This window comes from Artibeus jamaicensis, unplaced genomic scaffold (genome assembly GCF_021234435.1).
Source record: "Artibeus jamaicensis isolate MK-2021 breed Jamaican fruit bat unplaced genomic scaffold, CSHL_Jam_final contig_240, whole genome shotgun sequence".
Taxonomy (NCBI): domain Eukaryota; kingdom Metazoa; phylum Chordata; class Mammalia; order Chiroptera; family Phyllostomidae; genus Artibeus; species Artibeus jamaicensis.
The window spans coordinates 3,668,568-3,691,789 of record NW_026521506.1 but is presented as its reverse complement, the minus strand read 5'-3'; the positions used below and the strand labels follow the sequence as shown (position 1 = coordinate 3,691,789).

Genomic DNA, 23,222 nt, shown 5'->3' with positions numbered 1-23,222 from the left:
TTCATTTTCTTAGGTAAGTCTCTTTAACATTTCATATAATAAGGGCTTGGTGATGATGAACTTCTTGAATTTGATCTTATCTGAGAAGCACTTTATCTGTCCTTCCATTCTAAATGAAAGTTTTGCTACAGGCAAGAAAGGGCGGGAAAGAGGTATTCCAAGTCATGAAATCCAAAGACTTACAACCAAGATTACTCTATCCAGCAAAACTTTCATTTAGAATAGAAGGACAGATAAAGTGCTGCTTCTTGATGTTTGTAGACACCAGTCTCACTGTTTGTGGTTGTTACCAACCTAATCTAAGGCCTTCTTGGTACAGTTCCACTTCTGACTGCAGTAGCAGTTGGGGTGGGAAGAGGCATAATGCTTTGTGAAAACCACCTCTGAGGTGATTGTTGCATTGGCAAAGCTTCTGGTGGTAAGTAAATTAGTGAACAATTACTTCTTGGCATCTGCATCCAAACAAATTTTACACAAAGCACAGAAAGGGAATTATTTCTTTACAATTTTATTTACAAAATGTATTAAAACTTTGTACAATACCTCATGGCAATGAGGCTCCGTAATTTATGCCCACACATGCAATTTACGCTTTTACGGCCATTAGTTTGCTTGGCAATTTTTCTGTTCACTGAAGTACATCTTTAACAACAAAAGAAAAGAATTGGAAAAAAATCTTCATGTGACTACCGCCAAACTCCCATAGCTTGAAGTTAGTAGCAGAAATTTGAAGCAATCAATTTTTTAAACATGCAAGTTTTTAAAAAATAACAAACCAATTTACCCGCCTCTTCATTCTCAGTGAAGTGTCCTCTCTGAAAAACTGATTCGAGTCAATAAATGTACATTTCTCTTTATACAGTGCCTATGCAAATATTTGTGTGTAGGTTGGTTTGTTTGTTTTATACAACTTCATAATTGCACAGCATTGGCTTCCCGCACTGGGACATTATAGCATTCAGAAGTTGAAAATCACAGTTTCATGAAAACAAAACAGAAACACAACAGCTTTCCTTGTTGTTGTTGTTGTTGTTCAATACCATTTCAAATTTGACAGGTGAGTTATTCACTTATGACACACTTTTTGGAATGAAAGTTTATATTACACTTTTCTGGAAACATTTCGTTGGATGAGACTTCTTCCTTTCTTTTCTGAAGACAAGAGCAAATATGCAGCGAGTCAACTAAGCATCTAAAGGTCACACTTAGGAAATAAATTTGAGCTCCTAGTTTTTACAGCCTGGAAACTTCCCAATGAATGTCACGGATGAGAGCAAACTACTGAACTACAGAAAGCATACATTGTTATATAGGAGCTAATTAGTGAGTGGAGAGTATTTCCTCCAACTGTTCTGATGATGCCAGCGGCAGGTACACAATTAGTTACTTGATAGCCCATGGAGCAGTGGAGCGATCTGAGAGTCAGTAGAGAGACTGCTCTAAGCAAGGACCTGGGAGTGATGCTGAGGTCCTCAGTTTAGCAGTAGGTTTGGGAATGCATTTTATTCTTTGCAAACTAGAAAAGGACACATGCAGTCTGACGGAGAGCCGCAAGCAGTAAGAGGCAACAGCTGGTAAGACAGACCTAGCAAGAGTTGTCAAATTGAGAACTGTGGTCCATCCACTGGCCTGCCTGCAATGCAGTCCTGTCTCGGTGGTGTACACTTGAAAGGCATACTTAGCAGAGAAAGCAGAGCTAAACACAGTGTTGTTTCTGAGAAAGATATTCTAAACACATTTGGGAGTATAGGCAGCATTTCCCTCACCTCAATGCTAAATACTCAGCTATATTGACTTAAAATGTACACTGAAGCAAGAAAAACACCTGTGGGTTGAAATTCCAGGCTTCTTGGAAAGCCCCAGGGATCCGTTTTAGGAAAGCACCGAGAGGTATGCCTGATTATGCCCCTTCCCTCACTACACACAAAAGTCAATTGCAAAAACTCTGTTCATCCCTTCACTGAGTGGGAAGTTATCAAAGCATTTTCACAGAACCATTTCAACAACACAGAGAAGTCACTATTTAGTCCCTTTTTGTTCAAAGTGTTTGAATTTTCTTAATTGTTGCATTTACATTCTAAGGATATACACATTTCAGCAACATTGAAAGGAAATAGGGTGTACAGAAAGAACATCATCACCAACAGGAAATACCAAAAACATCTGGTCAGCAGATCCTAGAAGAAATGCCAGTCTGTTTTCCCACACACAGGGAATCAAAGATTTTATTTTCAAGAGAAATTATTTTAGCTAAGATGGGCCTACTTGCTGAATTGGAATTTTAAATTTGTATGTGTGTATTAAAGAACATGGTGTCTGTATATTGTGCAGTGGTATCAAAGAATGGCTTTTGTTGAACTGACTTTTTTAAATAAAATTTTATTCGCATACTGGAATCTTGCATGTCCGTTTTTTGTTGGTTCTTTTTAATTTTTTTTTCAAGCAAAGCAAAAAGATTTCAATGATGGTTTGCATTGTTGTGAGTCTCAGAGTGTTCCATAAGGCACTGAAGGAAAAAAAAATCAGTTTTTCTTATTGAAAGGTCATTGCACCATCAGCAATATTCGTGTCATGCCCGACACCAAGGAGAGTGAATTCTGGCTCAGGATCCTTGAAGCAGCCACGTTTTCGGTGATTCCTCTCATCACATGCCTCTGGTGGGAGGGGATCTGCAAAAGCAAGGGGGGAATTTAAATTTGAATGGGCTTTTTATTGGGAACTGAGAAGTTTATTATGGCTTAGTCTGTCTTGGACAAGAACTGCAGCTATTTTCTCAAAGTGACACCTCTGAGACTGCACCCAGTTTGACTGGCTTTAGGCAACAAATCTGTTTAGATTCTTTCACCTAATTCAAATGCTTTGCAATAAGTTAATAAATTCAGTTCCTTCACTGCTATGCACTGCACTAAGGAATATACAGGCATTGCATGAAGTCTAAATCAAGATGTTAGTCACTTAGGATGTAGATATACTGGAAAGTCTTAGTAGTATTTAAATGTAGACATTCAGGACAACTGTATTTCGGAGTGTATTCTAATAACAGAACCTGTGACCAAGGACTGCTACTTGGTACAGAGGGTAAATAGTATTCTATGGCTTGCTCAATTGAAATCCATTTGCTTGTGAGAAGAAAATTTTTTGGTCATTACCAGAAAGGTAACAGTTTGTTTTTCTTAATACCTATAACCTAGTTATTAAAATCTGAACATAGCATGGAGACTTTAAAGAGAAAGCACATTCCAGGAAATGGCCAGAACAGTGATACCCATGAAGGGGCTTGGCACCCTTGGCACCCATGGGGGCACCCCTGATAACTGTGGGTTGATTGAGTTGCTGATGTAACTTTCCTCCTGGAGGCATTAACTAGTGCACAGGATTCATTTGTTCTTGGCTCTGAAAACTTGAGGTCATTTTACAGTCTCCTCTTCAAGTTCACATCCCCCCTTCACCCTTTACCTCTACACTAATGGGACACTTCTTCTCCTGAGCTAACAATGAAGTTTATCCCCAAAGAATGACATAATCATTTTCTACCACTGGCCCTGGAATAAAAGTGTCAGTAAGAAGACTGTCAAAGATGCACTTGAAGGCCAAAAGCCCCATAGTGGGCAGAAGAAGACTAATGTGAAAGTGAATAAACCTTTTCCTTGGGATGCTCAGACTCCTGAGTCATATCAGTGTCAGCAGCTTAAAGAAATTTTATATCTAGGGCAGAAAGATCAAAGTCTCCTCCTCTCTTCTCATTGGCCATAGCATGTCCTTACCTAGCTGAATAATTTTGGGAAAGTCACCTAATCTCTCAGTACCTCTGTTTCCTTCTTTTAAATGGGGATAGATGACATATTATCACCGAGGTAAAAGTTCTTTGGGAACAAAGAACATCACCACTTTAGTTATCCAGAATGTGTTTTCCACTGAATATAGGATAAAGTCTTTAAGCAGGAAAATTTCCCCAGCAAGAATGTCTATGTAAAGGCTGCAAAAGGGAGATTGGTGACTTTGAAAATGGGCTGCATGAACCAGCTTAATATTTTCTAGGAAGACTGTCTTAGAGGAAAAAATGATACTGTTTTCTTTCACTTCAGCATGCATTTTCAGCATTAAAGTCTTGAAAATGAGAAGGATTTAAAAAATATTTTTGAAGTAACCAAAGAAGGTAGAAGTAGTTCTGAACAGTAATGAAAAATTGGAAAAGATTTCTTAAAACAATTAGAAGTGAATCTGAAACACTTGGCAGTTGGTCACCTGCCAAGGCATGATTGGGGAACCACAGTTCCAATGGTATATCAGTAACTCAGAGAGGCAGCAGGGAGTCAAGAGGCCATCTGCTCCTTAGTGGGTGCTGGATCTGGGGCTGAGGCATATCATCCCACAAGGAGTCTAAAAATCTTAACTCAACTCTCACCCACAGAGGACTTCCTCCTCCTTCAAAGATGCCTTTTTATTAACCAGATTTCACCTGGATCATATTTTTGCAGGTGATTTGTCCTTGAATCATTTTCCCTGAAGAATTAATGGTATCATAAACTCCCATGGCTGTCTCTGATAACTAGCAATAAAAGTTAAATCTCAGGGTGTCTCTTCATATCTGTGCCCCTGAGTAGACCCTGACAAATCTAGGCCAAATAATTGAACTGGAAATCTAATACTAGGCAACAAATTAGAAGTCACTAGCAGATATACCAGAACTTCTCGGGAAATAACAGATGAATGGATGAAGAGCTCAGTCTTCACTTAACCAACATTCCTCTTACATTACATCACTGAACTGGGGACAACAGAGAGGTTTCTATATCAGGCCCAGCCTGCTTTGTGCCTCTTGACTAGCACATGTAAGGCTTTTCTGGCATCCTTTGAGGCACTTTTTTTTCTGGTCTGGAGACTTCTCATAGGCTTGGAGGACAGATTTGTTTGCAGAGGCATTTCTCAGGTTTGCTTTTCATCTGAGGGATGTTGCCAAGGTGCTAGCTAACTGGGCTGTAACTATATTTGCATCGGTGTCAATTAAAATGTGATTTTTGCTGTAAGTAGCCTGAATTTTTGCTTCACAAAATGGATCGACCAAGATGACTAAATGGCAGCCAGAACCAGAACTTGTATCAAGTTAATTTCTGCAGCTCTTTTCTCAGGTTTGATATTTTGAGTCTCTACTTTAGGACAACATTCTGCTCAAGGGTTTGCTCATCTCAGTTCCTTTCCTTTCCTTTCCTTTCCTTTCCTTTCCTTTCCTTTCCTTTCCTTTCCTTTCCTTTCCTTTCCTTTCCTTTCCTTTCCTTTCCCTTCCCTTCCCTTCCCTTCCCTTCCCTTCCCTTCCCTTCCCTTCCCTTCCCTTCCCTTCCCTTCCCTTCCCTTCCCTTCCCTTCCCTTCCCTTCCCTTCCCTTCCCTTCCCTTCCCTTCCCTTCCCTTCCCTTCCCTTCCCTTCCCTTCCCTTCCCTTCCCTTCCCTTCCTTTCCTTTCCTTCCTCCTATCCTTCTATTTCCTCCTTTCTTCCTTCTGTTCTCTCTTTTCCTGTTGTCTCTCTGTTCCTTCCTCCCTCATTACTTCCCTTCTTTCCTTAAGTTATATGCTCTAAGATAATTTTTTCTAGAATATTACTGCTCCCTGGATCAGCAGCATCAACATGACCTGGGACCTTGTGAGAAATGTAGACTCTCAAGTGCTATCCCAGACCTATTGAATCAGATCCCTGGGTAACTTTTATAAGATCCCCAGGTGACTCACATGGACACTGACATTTGAGAACCACTGCTCTGAGGCTTTAACAAGACACTGAGGCTATAATAGTTGGGGAGTAGGGACCTAGATCCTCAGATGGAATGGCTGGTAGTAAAGAGGGTCTGGAGGCTATGTGACCCTGAGCCCTGATAACCTTTTGTTTCAGAAATATTCTTTCTGTGGAAAAGTAGGAGTGATTGAATATACAGCCTCATGTAGAGTGCATAAATGGGGCATATGGAGGCTTGGTGAAGTCAGTCCCTCAAGACTTTTTGTAAACAAGTGGGACATAAACTTAGGATCTGCTCTCTGATAGGATCCCACTGGGATGTCAAGGTTCCCAGGGACTACCAGGCCATGGGTGATTAGAGGCAAAATGGTTTAATAAAGAATAAAGCTATAGGAGAAAGAAGGGTTGGGTTCTGGTTTCAGAACTGCCACTATCTAATTGTGTTGCCTTAAACAAGTCACTTGGTGTGATCTTAGTTACTTAGAGGGGAAAATACTTTCTGACACGTTGCCTCAAATGATACAATAGAGTTGAGAGCACTTGGAAAATGTTATGTAGATTTTAGGTGTGTTATTTCTTTGGATGCCAGTGTCTCAGAATTTGGGATAATTAAGCTAGGCTAAAATCATGTACCATCCTATGAAAAAGCAAATAATATGCCCCAAACTGTGATGGGCCTATATAACCTAATCAAGAATAAAGTATTTTAAGTGCATTAGCACATTAAATGCTTTCATGAAAACAGTGCTAATTACAAATGAATCCATGTACTGTACACTTTGTCAGTGGGTTAGTTCAGTGTACTAAACACATTGTGGCAAAAGTTTGCAGTGTGCAGCAAAAAAGAACAACCATCAACTTTATGAAACAATATAATTCTTTCCATGGTGAAGACAAATGATTTATTTTGATTAAATGTTATTTAAAAACCAGCTTAATTTAGATTCACAACATGAAATATAAGGTGATCAAAACAGAAACAAAATGCATTTGTAGAAATTCAAGCACATTGACATTAACTCATGAGGTCAAAAATAAGGCCTGTGAAGCTGCTAAATGTTCTATTCCACTTAAGAGAGGTGTGTTAGTGATGACAGATGCACTTGAAGGTAACAAGACTATATTATTTTACATACTTCCAGGATAAATGCATTATCATAATTCAAGTTTGCCTTTGAACACATCTGAGTTATTGGTGATGGTGGTGGTGGGGTTTGGCTATAGCTGCCAGTGTCAGGGAGGCCTCAGTCAGGTTCATCTAAGTATGAATTTGGGGCAGCCAGCAGCAAGGATCCTAGATTGTTCTTTGGGAAAGGCTTACCTGAATATTAATTCAAACAAAGGGACAATGAAAGAACTCAAAGATTAAAGAAATTGTCTCAGGCTTATGCTTAAGAGAACTACTGCTCCTCCATGGAAACATTGCATTTCTCAAGGTGGCAGTGCCCCATTTGCATTTCTCATTTTAACACCGGTTCCAGAACAGTTGCTTTCTCTAGGGATGCACTGTCCAATATGATAGTTACTAGCCACATATAACTATTCAGTACTTGACATGAGGCTAGTACAAGTCAGATGTGCCATGAATACAAAATATACCCCAGATTTTAAGACTTAGTATGAAGAAAAGAATGTAAAATATCTCATTTATTTTTACAATTATAACATGTTGAAAGGATATCTTGGATATATTGGGCTAAATAAAATATATTATTAAATTGATTTCAAATGTGGCTATTAGAGCACTTAAAATTACACTTATGGCTACATATATGGTTCACAAATATTTCTACTGAACTGTGCTGCTCTAGAGATTTTTTTTTCTTTTGAGTCACAGGCCACAATATAATTACAACTATGTCACTAGAAAAACACCATTGCCTGACAAGAAAGCACAACCATTGTTTTCAAAGAATCAAATGGTTGCAAAGAATAGACAATGCTTGAGACAATAAACAAAACTAAGAAACAAAAAAAGAGAAAAGGTTAAACAAAGCAATGTAAGACTGATTAATTTACTAGACCTTAACCGTACCCCTAGATCTTAACACTCTCTGTTCCATACACGTTGTAGCCTTCTCTGTATGTAGCATAATTTTGAGTGTTGGTGGCAGGAGCAGGCTTAAAGTTTTGGGTGTTCTTTGTGAGTTTCATGCGTTTGGACTCTGCCCGTGATTTGTAACAGAATTCTATCAAAGCCACCATCATGGCCAGCCCCAGACCTCCAACAAGTATATAGAAAACGCCTGCCACATTGCTGAGGCTCAGAGCGCTGGTCTTGTCCTAAGAGAAATGAACAATATGATTAGTTCTTGGGGAAAACAAAGGCAATGGTACATTATGATACATTACAACAGTATAGGATAGTTCTAAGTTGTAAAATAACTAAATATTGATGTAAGTGTTATGACTCAACTCTGGCAGCTGACTGATGCCTAACAATGGCCAGCAAGATGATAGATTGTGCTTCTGTTGACAGTTGTGATACTCACCAATATATTCTTTTATTTTTACTCCTTAAATCCTTTATCTCTTCAAAATAGTGTCAACAACTAAATTAAACAGTGCTTGGCCATGGGAGCAAAAGTGTAAACACAAGCACAATTTATTTGTCTTCTAGACACAATAAACACCATTTGCCAGAGTTGAGCTGTGACATAATCTCTATAAATGTAGCATTCTTTTCATTTGGAAACTTGAAGCACTCTTTCCCCTCTCTGCCCCACAACACCCCCTTTTTCTCTCTTGTTCTCCCTGTGACAAACTTGACAACAACTAGTCTTTAAGATACCAGGTGAGACTGTTAGATGTTCCTGATATTCTTATCTGGAGAGTTGCTCCACAAGGGTTGGTTTAAGAAGGATTAACTCTCCCCTTTCCTCTGGTGGTTGAGAAATTGCTCCCTTTGGGGACTGGTTGCTAAGCGTTAATCCTCAGGGCAGCAAGTCTTTGTGCTGCTGGCACAAAGGCATAGCGCAAAGAATTGGCTCCCTTTCAACTTCCTGAGAGTTTAAGAAAACTGTCAGGAGGACCCATTGGGTCCTGAATTGGCTCTACACAAATGAGAAAGCTTTTCTAGGAGGCTGGTGATTTTTTTAAAAATCCAGCTAATTTTTAGCTTTTATTCTGGGGAATGTAGCAAATAATTTTAAAAAAACTATGCTTATCTGCTTTGTTTGCTTTATTCAAAATAGGGGAAAAATTGAGGAAGCTGGTCAGTGACTTTCAGGTCAAACTGTGTGAATCTGACTGAGCTATCTGCCTGTATGAAAAGGCAAAAACTGAACTGCTGAACCATGGAAAGAAAAAAGTTGGTGCCTTGAGCCCTACCTTGAGGTAGGACACACCAAGGGCCAGGAGCCTTTCTTTGAAAAACACAAAATAAAATAGCAGTTTGTAGTCTTTTTAGAAGGAATGTAACCATTTTGCTGCTGAATGTAATAAATGGAATACCCAAATTAAGTCAATGAATTGAGAATCTTATTCAAATGATAACACCGTTAGCAGATGATAGCCATCACTGACACTCAATGCTCTGTGGCTGAGCTAGTCCTGGCATCATTTAAAGAATTAAATGTAAAGACAATATGGCCTTGTCTTGATTCTGTTTTCATAGAGCCAGTCCTGTACTTGTTAACCTTAATAAAAAGGCCAATTGGAATTGGATCACATGGATGGGAAGGGGTTAGGTGTATGCCTCATGTCTATGACAACCTTGCAAATAGTAATTCTTCTAGAATGAATGACAACCAGACAAGTGGTAAGAATTTGTCTCTTGTGGAACAGTAGATCATTTCTTTAAAAAGCTGGTGAGGCTATCTCCAAGTATGTTCCATAGTCTATTAGGAAATGGACCAATTTCTGGTAGCCCTCCCTCTGCCATGAGACTTTTATATGTATTTGGTATTTGGTGGGGGGAAAGTGTCCTTTGACATAACCTATATAAGTTGTAGCAGCAAGAACAGATTCAAGTTCCATGTACTTAAGTTTTACAGAATTCCCTGTTGTGGGGTGTAGAAAACCAGTAGCAAAATGGTTCACTGCACAGGGAAAATGAGTGGCATTTCATGAGATGAATTAACTGATACCACAATATTAGTTCAAAAAAAGGAAAGGCAAAAATCAAAACTAAAAATAACTTTCTTAGGGGAACAAAGGGGGGCAGGAAGGAGGAAGGGAAGAGTGTTTCATGCTCATCAATGTGATGTCATCTTGAAAATGTATACCCTTAAGGAGCATGCGACTAAATTTTAAAAATATTATGTACAGAGATTCAAATGGCACCTTTGGAAAAGAGAAGTGTGACAGACTTAACAAGATTCAAGATCCAAATAGATGCTGAACTCAATACGACAGCAGCTGGGAGGAGGCTAATCATTCTGCTTATAGAGACCAGTCTTTGTTATTTACTTCTTTGACCCTTTTCAGATTGGATTGACATAATACAATAATAACCAAAGGTATTTACAACTGCAAAGTCTCTGACACTGTAAAAGTTTAAGAAAAAGTACTGTCACAACTGGATCGTTCTTTTTTCTTTTTGAACTTTGGAAATGTGAAGTACAGTAAAACCCCCTTATAACACAGCTACTTATTTTATAGATTTGGAAATACAGTGGGCCAGATTGAGTCCCATAATCATAACAACAGCTCTATAGAGTCAATGGTTGATGTCACATGGCAGGCCTCTGAGGTTGGTGTTTGCCTTATTCCTTTAACACTGGTGTTATAAAAGGGTCCCACTGTGTCAAGGGGTGTGTGTTGGGAAGGAAAGCTGTTTTAGGGTAGAAAATAAACATTGGTTCAAAATGTGATTGCTAATCAGTACAAAAAGACCTTCAGCGACTGACCTTACTCCCGGAGTCCTTGGCTCCACATTCCCCCTTATCGTACCACCATTTGTTTTTCAGCTTGTCTAAGATGCCTTGTTCACTGAGTTTCAATACTGCAAGGTTTACAGGCGTTCTTCACGTGGGAAATAACATAAATAACATTATATTATGTTATTTTATGTTATTCAAGCTTCAAACTACTTTAAAACTATAGAAAGCGATAAAGCAGGGGGCCCTGGCCACAGAGTAATTTTAGACACTGCAGGCAACCTGAGCATTACCTTACAAAAAGTTAACACTACAGCAACGCTATATTTACCAGGGCCTGCCCATATCGCTTTGAGTAATCGGCACACACTGTTAAATAATGAGGATAGAAAAAAAGGCACTCCTCACACAGGCTGTGTGTGGTGAGGAGGGTCTCCCCTCAAGTGACAATCGTCGGCGGCAGCTTGCAGTAGCTTTGTGACGAAGATGTGTTAGGTTTGATCTAACCGGGTGTCTTGTTGTACTTCCAGACAGAAAGCAAGTTATATGGAGGACTGGGGAAGGGGATCAAGCCAGGTTGGGAAGTATTTCCATATGCGAAATGAGACAAAAAGATGAATCCAAACAGAAGTAAAATAGATTCTGCGTGAATAACATGACTTCTGATTGTCTTCTTTGATTGTCTCTTATTACACAAATATGTTGTCCAGCTGAAAATGAACTCAGAAAGAACTGTATTTCATACATGTCTTCACTCTATAAGCTGAATTCCTATACACATCCTGGTTTTAGTATTAAAAGTATAATGTGAACCTCTGCATTTCAGATAAGAGGAATACTTTCAGCAGTGGTAGAACTGGCCTGTTGAATTGTTTTTGAGTTACTGACTGGCTATATCGCTGAGATGGTCATATGTTTGTGATTGACTCAGGTCACCAGAGGATTAACCATGTTGTTTACAGGTAGATTATTAATATGGCATGACCTAAAATGGCAAACTGACTCTGCTACTGTGGGTAGCACTCTAGAGGAACAGTTTAGGTAAGCTGTTCTGGGAAGATAAGACTTTCTTAACTGAGAGGGTAGTACATCCCCAGGAGGCTAGGCCTCAGCTTCCTAGTCTTCCACACCTTAAAGCATAAGGAATGTAGTTGGAGCCACTGGGCAAATTACAAGAAACTTTAAAGTAGAAATTTCTTTAGCTATAAAATGGGAATAATGACCTTTACCCTGGTGGCTTTCTAGAGCTAATGAATTTTAAATAAAGTATCTCTAATAACTTTAGATAATTAATGCATTATATATAGAGGGTGGCATAATTTCATTACGAGGCAATCAACTACTGTGTGTTCAGATTCATGTGAACAATATTGCCAATACCAGTGCATATTAGTTTAAATGCCACTAATTTACAAGGAGGAAAGCAGCACATTTATGTAATTATGAGTATGCCATAGATTTTCTTAGCTTATGTTGGATAAGTTGAATGCACCAATATATCTGTCACTGACAAGATTCCCTGTAGTCATAGCAATCTGGCCTCTATCAGAATAAGTCCCCCAAACCTATTTCCTTTCTTCCCCACTTTGCTGTTGAGAGCAGAGGGAGAATATCAACCTGGGATATCTTAAGAAATGTATCATCATTTAAAAATAATATGCAATTTCACAGTATTTGAGATTTGAAAAACTATAAACTTTTAGTGTCAGGGAGGTGACACGTTCTCAGTTAGTGCAGGGCTTGGCAGCCAGAACATCTCCATTTAGTATCTCACAAGAAAATTGAGGTCCTTCTGTATTTTAAACAAGTTCCTTCAGTCAATGCTCACAGTCTTAGGCTCCTCAAATGCTAACCATAGATGCTTAGAATGCAAAGAAACAAAAGATACTAAAAACTTTGAGCCTCTTTAAGATATTATAGGCAGTGAAACTTAGGTCTTAGACTTTTAAAGGACAGACAGGCCATCTCTGACCTTGACATAAGTGTTGGAAGTGCCTTCTCCCCTAACTTCCACTGTCTGGCTCCCTTATCTCTCTCTTTTCCCTATTATTATTATTTTTGTTTTATCACCATCACCTCTCCCCCAGTGCTCTATGCCTTAAGCTGGACACTTGGCATCTAGGCTCAGATTGCAAGGGAGATGCTTTCTGATGGCATATGGATGACTGATTCCATCGGGACCACAGGAAAAAGTACAATCCATTTCCTTCCTCCTTTCTGTGCTTCCTCTTATTGCAAAGGATCCAGTGTACTCAGACTACTGCCTAAGCCCTGACTAGCCTCTATCTTCCCTCAAGGTAGTGTGTTCTTCAAATTACTTAGTTCAATTTCTTCAGTACAGCTCCTCTTACTAGATCTTGGGAACAGAGCAGTCTGTTAAAAGCATTCATACCTAAGGTCCAAATAAACATCTGTCTCTGGAGCTCTTGGGTTTTCAAGAACTTTGTCAACCTTTAAATGATCTATGTTGATAAAAGTGTGACATGTTAGTTTAGGGCAGTAGTTCTCAAAGCATGGCCCAAGAATCCCTGGAGGATTTTCATCAAAGGGTCTGTGGGGTCAAAACTATTTTTATAATAATATTAACACATCCTTGTCCTTCTCATTCCTATTCCCTAATGATATACAGTGGAGTTTCCTGGAGGCTACATGCCATGTGCTATCACAACAAGTTGAAGAAAGCAGTGGAAATGACAATCCTGTTCTCTTATATTAAGTCAGACATTGAAGAGAGTTTCAAGAACACAGGACAATGCCACTCTTTGCAAATTTATTTTTGTTTTGGAAAATCATAATTTTTAAATAAAAGTACATTAATTATGTTAAAATATTAGGTTTATTATTTTAACACTGAATCAATGAATACATTCTTTTAAAATTATTCTATTTTAATTTTGGATAGGCAAAATATTAATAGATAAACAAAATTTGGAGGGTTCCCTATAATTTTTAAGTATATAACAGAATTCTGGAACAAACATTTTGAGAAGCACTGGTTTTGGAGGAAGGAAGGTTTTTCCTGTGCCAGGCCTATTCTAGGCTGCCACCATGCATAGGGTTAGTATGTCAGCAATTTATCATCCTAGTTCTGGTAAATGACCTATTCCTGCCTTAGGACATCCAGTGGTTTCCACTGAATGGCTAGTAACTGCGCTCTATTCTCATGGTCTCCACAATACAGTGGAGGTTATCTTAGAGCAATGGTTGTCAGTATGGGATCATTTTGTCCTCCAGGGAATATTTGGCAATGTCTAGAGTCATTTTTCATCATCACCAGTGTGTGGAGGGATGCTACAGACATCTAGAAGTTAGAGGCCCAGTATGCTGCTAAACACCCTACCATGTACAGGACAGCCACTCATAACTTAGCTCCAAATATTAATTGTGCTGAGGTTGAGAAACCATGCCTTAGAGCATCCAGACCTCATTAAATGCTCCAAGACTTTAGAGAAATTAGACAAATGATATACTCTAGAACTTTAATCTTTCACTGGAAAAAAATCACAGGACTTATGAAATCTGACAGAGAACCAATGTGTATTTGGGAACTTCTAAACAAAAATGAAGGAGAAAAACAGATATTTCAAGCAACAGCAGTCAGGAGCATAAAAGCTATAATGACAAATTACAGATAATACCATTTAAAAAGTTTAGGATAGCTTCCAAGAAAAAAAACTACTTTAAAGGCCAAATGTCTTAGAGCAGTATGTTGCTGTGGGGTGGAATATATTCCCAAGATAGCAGAGAAAAACTGCTGTACTTTTCTCTTTTACTGTACCTTACTGTATGCACTGCTAAGCCCAATTCAAATCAACCAAATCTACTGATACCTTTCCTCCAACACACACACACACACACACACACACACACACACACACGCGCACAATTTGGTATTTCAGAAGTGGAATTTGGTGGACATTCAATCATTTCAGTCACTTTCTCCATGAAGCCATTTTTGCTCCCTGCTCCAATATTTTCTCTCCCTTCCTTCATCTTGTACCTTGCCTAATTATTTATGCCCATCTGTTGTAACTCCCACTGCACTGTACACTTTTCAAGGGCAAAGACCATGGCTTATGTATTTGTATCCCCACTTAGAATAATAGTTATCTCCATAATTATTTGTTGAATAGATAACTGTCTTTTAGCATTTTGTTATTCAGCCTAGTACTTCATATAATTATTATAACTACTATTAAAGCTTAATGATTATTCTATGAAGGTAAATTTATGGTCACTACTTTTCAAGAAAAGGAATTGAAGTACAGACAGGTTAAGTGATCTGCTCAAGCCTGCACAGAAAATTATGGAGCAGGCCAGAAAGCAAATTAATATACACCAACTCCGTACTGTGCATTCTCCAATGGAACACACATAAGGGTAGAAGTTCTCCTTATTTTTGTTCTTCGGGCTTGGATGTAGATAATAATTTTTTCTTTAAGGACCACAGTACTCCAGATAACTATCGACCTAGCAAGGGCATATCTTGCAGCTGGGGCCTGTCACTGTATTGTAACAATATGTCTCCAGGGTAATGTCTCAGAGCAATTACTGTAGGCCCTTAACTGGTACCCAAGAGAATTATAAGTCAGGAATATTTATTGTACTCACCTCAGTAGAGAACAGAAAGAATTAAACAATGTAGGTCAGATTCCCCTCATGGAAATTAGTTAGGCATTCTTTTCTCTGAAGGGCTTGCTATGAACTTTTTGCTGAGGAGAACCCTCCTAAGACAAGGGCATGAGTTGCAGGCTTAGGGATAGAACAGGAGAGATTTCTAATGTAATTTCAGGGGGCCTGGGGATGTCTGTCTGGAAATATTTTTGTTATTTTTACCTAAAATTCCCCCCATGAGAACTGTATACCTTTAAGCTGGAGCAACATTTCTTGTTAAAATACACAGGTTCCTGAGAAATGGGAAGTGAAACAAAGAACTGTTTACAAACTTCGACTCTTTGTTCCATTTTGTTTAAAAAGTGTTTTGGGTGGAAAAGACTGTAAAGTTCTCCTAAGAATAAAGTGGTTTACTTAACCTACATGTACATGAGGTCACAAGCATGTACATGATCAGATGGAAAGGGTAAAAGTAAATGGCAATTAGATAGCCATTTAAAACCATGGGAAGGTAGTGTTGACCTGTGGCAGGATGATGATTTCTGAGTGTGGAGAACAGACACGGAATGGTATCTATTACTTTTAAATAGGAGGTAATAATGTTTTGAAAAACGAGTTCTATTTCTAAAGAAAACATAACTGGATGATACAAATTTCTGTGTATCTCTCTCATCCACACCTGACAATAACTCAGCTACAAAGGATTGTACTTACTAATTGAAGGCATCAGACCCCAGATGGTGGTTGTCTAGGTTCCCAGCTCACTGCTGGGTTGTATCAACCAGCCATTTCATAGTTCAATGTTATCTTAGTGATAGCCAGTCAGCATTACGTATAATAAGAACAACATTTTTTCCTGCGAAAGTACAAACTATTTTTAAAAGTAACTATAATTTTTGATATATGTATTTCAAAAGAACTTTCCAATTTATTTTTCAGTTTTAATTTTAGGATATACTTAAAACAGGTAGTTGGAGCCATATTGGATTTTTCCTTATGAACAAAGAAATGTGAAGAGAGTGGTGTCAGGGTGCTGAGTTTCCTCATAGTGGAAAAGAAGAAAAAATAGCCTTGTGAATTACAGTAACAACCACGTTGATTTTCATAAATGGTGATCCTGGAAGTGCTGAGATAAGAATTTGTACTATGGATATGGCTCTAGGCCAGAAAAATATAGGAACCCAAGAGACTGTGGGATATATTATGCTCTAAATGGCTTCACTTCTCCTTTCTGTGCAGGGACACCTAAAGAACAAATGTCTGTTTAATTGATGATGCCAGAAGATCTTCAATAAAGCCCTTAGGAAGGATACATATATGTGTAAATATGTAGGCTATAGAGAAAGACAAGGAGGCCAGAAAGAAATAAAAGAAGTATATGAGCAAGAATCATGTATTTGCATAATTAATTAAAAACCTGCTCTAACAGCACAATACCTGGATAATGAAAATGGAACCTTATCACAACCTAAGCTGGAAGCCCTGCCCCTACCCTATGACTCATCCAAACCTCATTCCAAATTACTAATATTTGTTTCTTGGTAAGTAGTAATTAAAAAAAAACTTATTAGAATTATCTTTAGGCCAGTAGAGGGAGGACAACTATCTTCTCTTTCTATGACTTTTTAAATAAAGATATTTTAGGTTTTAATGGTGACAAGTCACCTTTCCCAATAGCTTACTTGCTTTTCTAGCCTTTTCTGGATAGCTCCTAGTATCACTCAGGAAATCACAGGCATGTAACTCCTCACTTAAAATATCATCAATAGGTTCTGTGACTTTAAGCAAAATGATGTATAAATAAATGAATACTACCAAAGGCTAAATGATACAAACAAGAGTTAAGTTCCTACAGCATGTAATTATTCGAGGACCTACTGTACAGATAGGCAGCTGTACACAACTCTGCCCAGGTAGGTCATAAATTAAGTTGAAGCCAATTGATGACCAAACAGAGAAGAGTCTTTGTTGGGTAAAAAAAAAATTTACACTAAGGTCTTTTATATTCTTTTCTGTAACTTGCCTTGGGATACATGTAGTAAAAGAATTTACATCTCAATATGATAGCTGTTGTAGCCTGTGACAGTTCAAAATAGGTCCTGGACTATACTAGCATCTGGAGCCCTTTTAAAGAAAATCACTACCCATTTTTTTTCACAGGGGTTTCTGGATAAAAAGATTTTATAAGAATGAGGAATCAATCCCTCTACCCTCGGAGAAAGACTGAGCTTTCTCCATAACTGGGGAACAGACACATATGACTGTTAGCATTATTGGACTCTGGCCACTCATGCGACCCTCATTTTACAAGGCAGCTAAAATGATTTCCAAAGTTATGCACTGCTTAGCTGCTGAAGCTCCCTCTGAAACAGTATTTATATCTATGTAGTTCACAAATGTAGCTCAAACCTATTTAACTCCTTGCTAATGAGATCATAATTTAATATAAGTGCAAAGAGCAAATTTAATAATGCACACGTGTAACATTAAGACTTGAAAGCTCTGAATCATTTTACCAAGGGCCTGAGAATGCTAGTGATTGGAACCTATTGATGAGCATCTATGCTAGAGAAAAGCAACCCCAGAAGTCACTTGTAGATATGTGGGTAAAGCCAGCACATTTCCAAATTATAAGCTTTCAAATTCAAAGTGATGGACCCTTTGATTCTACAAGTTGTGAATTTCACTGATGGATTTCTGCCAAAGTGGGCCTTTGTCCAACCTCTCCCTCTAGATCAGGAATCCAAAACCATTATTAGTTGTGGACTATCTCACATAATCCATTTTGTCTGAGAAGACTTCTTACTCAATTTGTCCCTCACAGAGAGAAGGACCTCAGGGAATATGCTAAGCCCCTGGAGAAGCCAATTTTGGTTAAAATGTGACTACAGATCCTTTCCCTAGTACATAATTGTTATGATTCACTTGAGAAATGTAGTTTTAAAATCCATTAAAAATTCAAGCTATCAAATTTGTTTGTGTTTTCTTATGTATAAGTGTGTTTTCTTTAGATAACCCAATGCCACTAAGAAAGAGAGGCATCGACTAAGAATACAGGCAAAAACTGATCTATATCAGAAACTGATATTACAAGTATTTCTGAAGACATCTAGTTCATTCCCCTGACTCTAGGCAAAATATTCATTGAGAATTTAATTTGATGGGCACTAGCATCTTGTTTTTTCCCAGTGGACTTCTCTTGACTATAACCCATAGAACAATAATCAGTTTAGTTTACATCCCAATTTGTTGCATCAAATGGGGCCTATAGATCAGATCCGAAAGCTGGTTGCCATGCCAGGGCACATACTACTCTCCTCTAGCAAGCATTCAAGCATTCACTTATTTGCATTTCTAGCAGTGATGCTAGACAGGACATACCAGCAGTCAGTCTCTCCCTCTCATTTGATCCTTTTCCATTTTAAAAAATATATAAAGTGTACTATTGCCTTATGTCTATATTTTAAGAAACTTCTGCTTCAAAGGCAGATGAAATTAAGCTTTAAGATGTATCTAGACTTGGGCCACACTTTTGCCGTTTCTGATCAATAGGGATTTGCCTCATGTGCCAAGGGCCAAATGCTATACCGCTCTCTAGAAAGTCAAAAGAGAAAGAATTTCAATTATTCTCCATAAAAGAAATATGCTCCCACCCTGCTCCACCAACCTCAGTTTCCACCCTTATTAAAGGCAATTTAACAGTATCAATCTTTTATGTTATTTTTCCATGGGCTGTTGTACCTTTCAGAGAGTATGGTTCTATAACCTCCCCTTCAAATGAAAGGAAACCAGTTGATTTGGTCTTGGAGGGACAGAAAGGGCATAGAAATACACCATTTCACTGCTATTAAAAACAGTATCTTCCCTCTTGGTAATTATATAACAGCATGCTTACCTTCTGGCCTTTTACTCTTGCTGCTCTTTCTGTAGCTCTGGTGTTGGACACTTGGTCATTATTTATCAATAAGAAACACATTCAAGTTATCAGGATCACACCAAAGTCAAATAATTATGTCTTAATAATAGAAACCATGTTAAGATTACACAGCCAATTTAAAATTAACACATCACTAGAATGGGTTAATTTAAAAAACATTTTCTTTTTAGATTACAATTTTTTCCGGTGGCAGAATTTATTCTTTAACACCATCTGGCAAAATGAATGGCTTTAGCAGTCACTGGACTCATTCAGTTCTTAAGGCAAAGAGGTCCCTTGCTTGAAGTAGCCACTTGAGAGAAAATGAGGCTTTGCTCTTGGGAGAAAGACCTGAGTAAGTTCAAGGAGCAAATTTAGTCACTATCAGAAAAGAAAATTGTCAGGTTCTTCATACTTCCAGGAGGCAGCACCAGTACAGAGACATGCAAACCAATGAAGAGCATAATATACTCACCCTACTCTTCAATCCCAAACCAGTCTTGGTGGTTCACGGGAACTTCTTCTAAGACCCAGGAAATGTCATCGATCTGTAATGATTCTTGCTTACACATATAACAGTGTCAATAAAGAGTCATTGGGATCCATCTTAACCCTAGGCATCCAAAATGTCTACCTTTAGGGATGGGTCCTGCCAAAAAAAGTTCCATCTTGTTGCAGGTAAAAGGCAAATGCAGATTTACATTCAATATTCAAGGGCTGAGAATGTCAAAGACTTCTGGGTGTAGAAGAGAAGTGGTTAAGAGATGGTGGCAATAGGAGAGGAGAATTGTAGGCAAGGAAACACAGTATTACTTCGTTTACCTATATACAAGTGAATAGGAAGCTGAGGGCATTTGGAAATTGGCCATCCTGAAGTATATACTTTTTAAAATTATTTTTAATAGAAGACTTGCTAAGCAAATGTATGGGATAAAAAACATTGCTAGCGATAGGAAGTACAATAATGTTTGAATTTCTTAAGAGAACAAACTATTTTTAGGTATTTTAAAAGCACCCATGAGAAAGGAAACACAAATGTAGACAATTTCAATTGCAAGCCATATTTTGAATTTATTAAAACAAGTTCCCTAAGTTCTTTACTAGTATTACATTGACTCGTATAACCTAGTCCATATATGTGTGTGTATATATATATATATATATATATATATATATATATATAGTAAATGTGAATTAGATAGCCATTTAAAACCATGGGAAGGTAGTGTTGGCCTGTGGCAGGATGATGATTTCTGAGTGTGGAGAACAGACATGGAATGGTGTCTATTATTTTTAAATAGGAGGTAATAATGTTTTGAAAAAGGAGTTCTATTTCTAAAGAAAACATAACTGGATGATACAAATTTCTGTGTATCTCTCTCATCCACACCTGACAATAACTCAGCTACAAAGGATTATATTCACTAATTTGAAGGCATCAGACCCCAGATGGTCTGATGCCTTCACACCTGTGCCAGGCCTATTCCAGGACTTTCATTGGTTGTGTCACAACCCCTCGTGATCTGGGTTTATCACTGAAACAATCTACTGGCTCTTAATCAGTATATTTGCACACACATTGTAATAAAGCACTAACACAAAAGGGTGATTTGCAGATTAAAAACTCCCAAACCATAAATATATGTATATATATTTGAAAATAATAAAACTGCATTTCTCTATCAATATTCTGGAAATCATAAAGATTATCCAACCATTTATTTAATTAATGAAGATTTAATTGTATATTTCATCCTCATCACTTATGTCTTTATATGCCTTACAAGTTAAGGCACCTTTGGTACAACTATCTCTGTGATAAAGGGATCAGAATGGTCCCACTTAAACAGTTTGTTCCAGTCTCCCAAAGCACATAAAATGTGCTGAATTTCAGCTTAGAAAATATGGACACTAAAAGTCTATTTAAAACTCTGGATAGAACTAAAGCCAGGGCAATTACAGGGTGAGGTGGGGTAGGGTTTATAATGCTTTGTCACCTCAGTCACAAATAGCTTGTTTCACTGACTAGACCCCCTCTAGTAAGGTAGGCTACACAGGAAAGCTAAACCGAAGCCCTTTATGTCAGATTAAGGGAATGAAGCATGATGGTGTTTCTGGAAAATTTGTGCATTTGAGGTGACAGGCAGCTATAGAGGGAGGCTGACATGTTTTTGTGGTAATTCAGCAGCTAAATCCCTATTCTGCTGTGATTTATAGTGACAGACTTTCATTGGTCGTGTCACAACCCCCTGGTGATTTGGGTTTATCACTGAAACTATCTACTGGCTCTTAATCACCATATTTGCACATACATTGTAATAAAGCACTAACACAAAAGGGTGATTTGCAGATTAAAAACTCCCAAACCACAGCTCTAATTTTCATGATACTTGCCTGTGCACTTAGAGTCCGTCAAGGAAAGATCATGTCTGATTCGTTTGGGCCCTATTAGCTCAGGTTTAGAAAATTAGTATAACCAAGAAGTATTTTAGGTCTAGCCTGTAGGTCTCATTCAGGGTCTAATTCAGTGACTGACCTTGTATTAATTCCTTGTGTTCAAAAAGGAAAAGAAATATCTATTTCATTGGTTTAAGCATATGCATATTTAAAACAGCTTGAAAAGTTGCTGGTTCCTTCCATAGAAGAGTAACTTTTTGAAAATAATCTTAGAATATGTAATATCTCATGCTAGGGGGAAAATCAACAATTTAACATAATTGCACATTTATTATTATTTAAAGGTTGCAGGAGACAGACAAAGGGATAAGTAGTACAGGTGTTTTTTCCCCCTCTCCTGGCTTCAGAGATACTAGGTGTGGAAGTGTATTTTAAAATATAGAAGCACTTATAAATGTCAATCTTTGTGATTACTGTCATTTTTAGTAATCAGTACTGATCACTAAAATGGTTTAAATAGGCCATTTGCCTTATAACCACGGTAGTTGAGAATGAACCTAATTTTTATGCAAATAGATCACATGCAGTCAGATTCACATTGCTCATTGGGTGGTTAAATGTGATAAATTGCACTCTGTAATATTATCACAAGAGGTGATTCTGAAAGTCCACAGAGATTTGTGGCAGCATTAGCTGTGTGACCTTCTCAAAGTCACTACCATCTCTGAGTTTCACTGTCTCTATGAGATAATGGTATATTTGCCAATTGTCAGGTTAATTGGGGATAGGATACAATAAAGAAGTGTAATTCTCTAGCCATTTAACTGATAGAGTTAAACCTCATTGATTTGGACTAACAGAGGGGAGGGGTTGTCTGAATAAAAAACTCCTGGATTACAAAATCCATTTGGAGAATGAGTTTTATTACTTTCAGTCTATTTTGTAATTCAAACTCACTATAAAACATTGCCTTACTGGAGGTTTTTGTGAACACTACTTTAGTGATATATTTATAATATGATTATATCTAATAAATACTTCCACCATTTGTAGAAGGTTTGTTCTCTTAAGGAAAAATTCAACTGACAATCTAGTCCAAACCTTTCATTTGCTTAACAAATCTGTCTTGGCTGCATCCCTGATAATATAAAGTTAGCTTGTAGAATGGTCCCTGTCCAGTTTGTCACAGATTATAAATTAGAGGGCTCCAAATTAATGAGATTTCACTGTCTTTTCTACCTTCTTCTTCATTGGTTTGTTTTTGGCATCACCACTAAATAGTAGTAAAACAGAATCAAGTTCATCTCTTGCCCCTTCTCTCACTCATTCTCAGAAAACAGCAGGTAGCAAGAGGCAAGAAGATAAAGGCAAGCTCCTTGGCGATCCAGAAATGGAATAAGCAATCGTTGAATACACAGCACTGATTATACTATTATTCATAGTTGACAAAACGGTTGATTTATTTCAAAATGTTGGCTGCCAAAATGGTTGAAAAAATTGATTTGAAGGATACCTGGCAGGTGGCGCTACGATTAAAGAAGTTGAAAACATTTAAGATCTACTGAAATATTTTTCTATTTGCATATCGAAAATCATATTATTTGGAAATCATGGGTTGGTGATTAAGTTACTTGATAACTTTGCAGCAGTATCAACTGAGGAAAAAACGTTGCTTTCTGGTTGTAATTAGTAAGTAGCTGGTCTAAAGTTTTATGGGTCTTCATTATACCAAAACATCTGGGTAAAATG

At 37.8% G+C, this 23,222-nt stretch overlaps 1 protein-coding gene across 5 annotated transcripts in view; it reads right to left on the bottom strand.

Moving 5' to 3' along the window:
* Nucleotides 1-536: 536 nt before the first annotated feature.
* Nucleotides 537-23,222, bottom strand: part of GRIA3 (glutamate ionotropic receptor AMPA type subunit 3) — a 482,288-nt gene continuing 459,602 nt past the window's right edge. For 2 of the 5 annotated variants that reach the window (XM_037154136.2, XM_053662342.1), the window contains exons 14-16: nucleotides 10,577-10,691; nucleotides 7,762-8,009; nucleotides 537-2,669 (exon numbers count right to left, since the gene is read on the bottom strand). In XM_037154136.2, the coding sequence (XP_037010031.1) occupies nucleotides 7,764-8,009; nucleotides 10,577-10,691 (361 nt within the window). In that variant the 3' untranslated portion in view covers nucleotides 537-2,669; nucleotides 7,762-7,763. Of the gene's footprint in view, nucleotides 2,670-7,761; nucleotides 8,010-10,576; nucleotides 10,692-23,222 lie in introns of those variants that run through there. The other 3 variants (XM_037154138.2, XM_053662344.1, XM_053662343.1) reach the window with 3 other exon arrangements.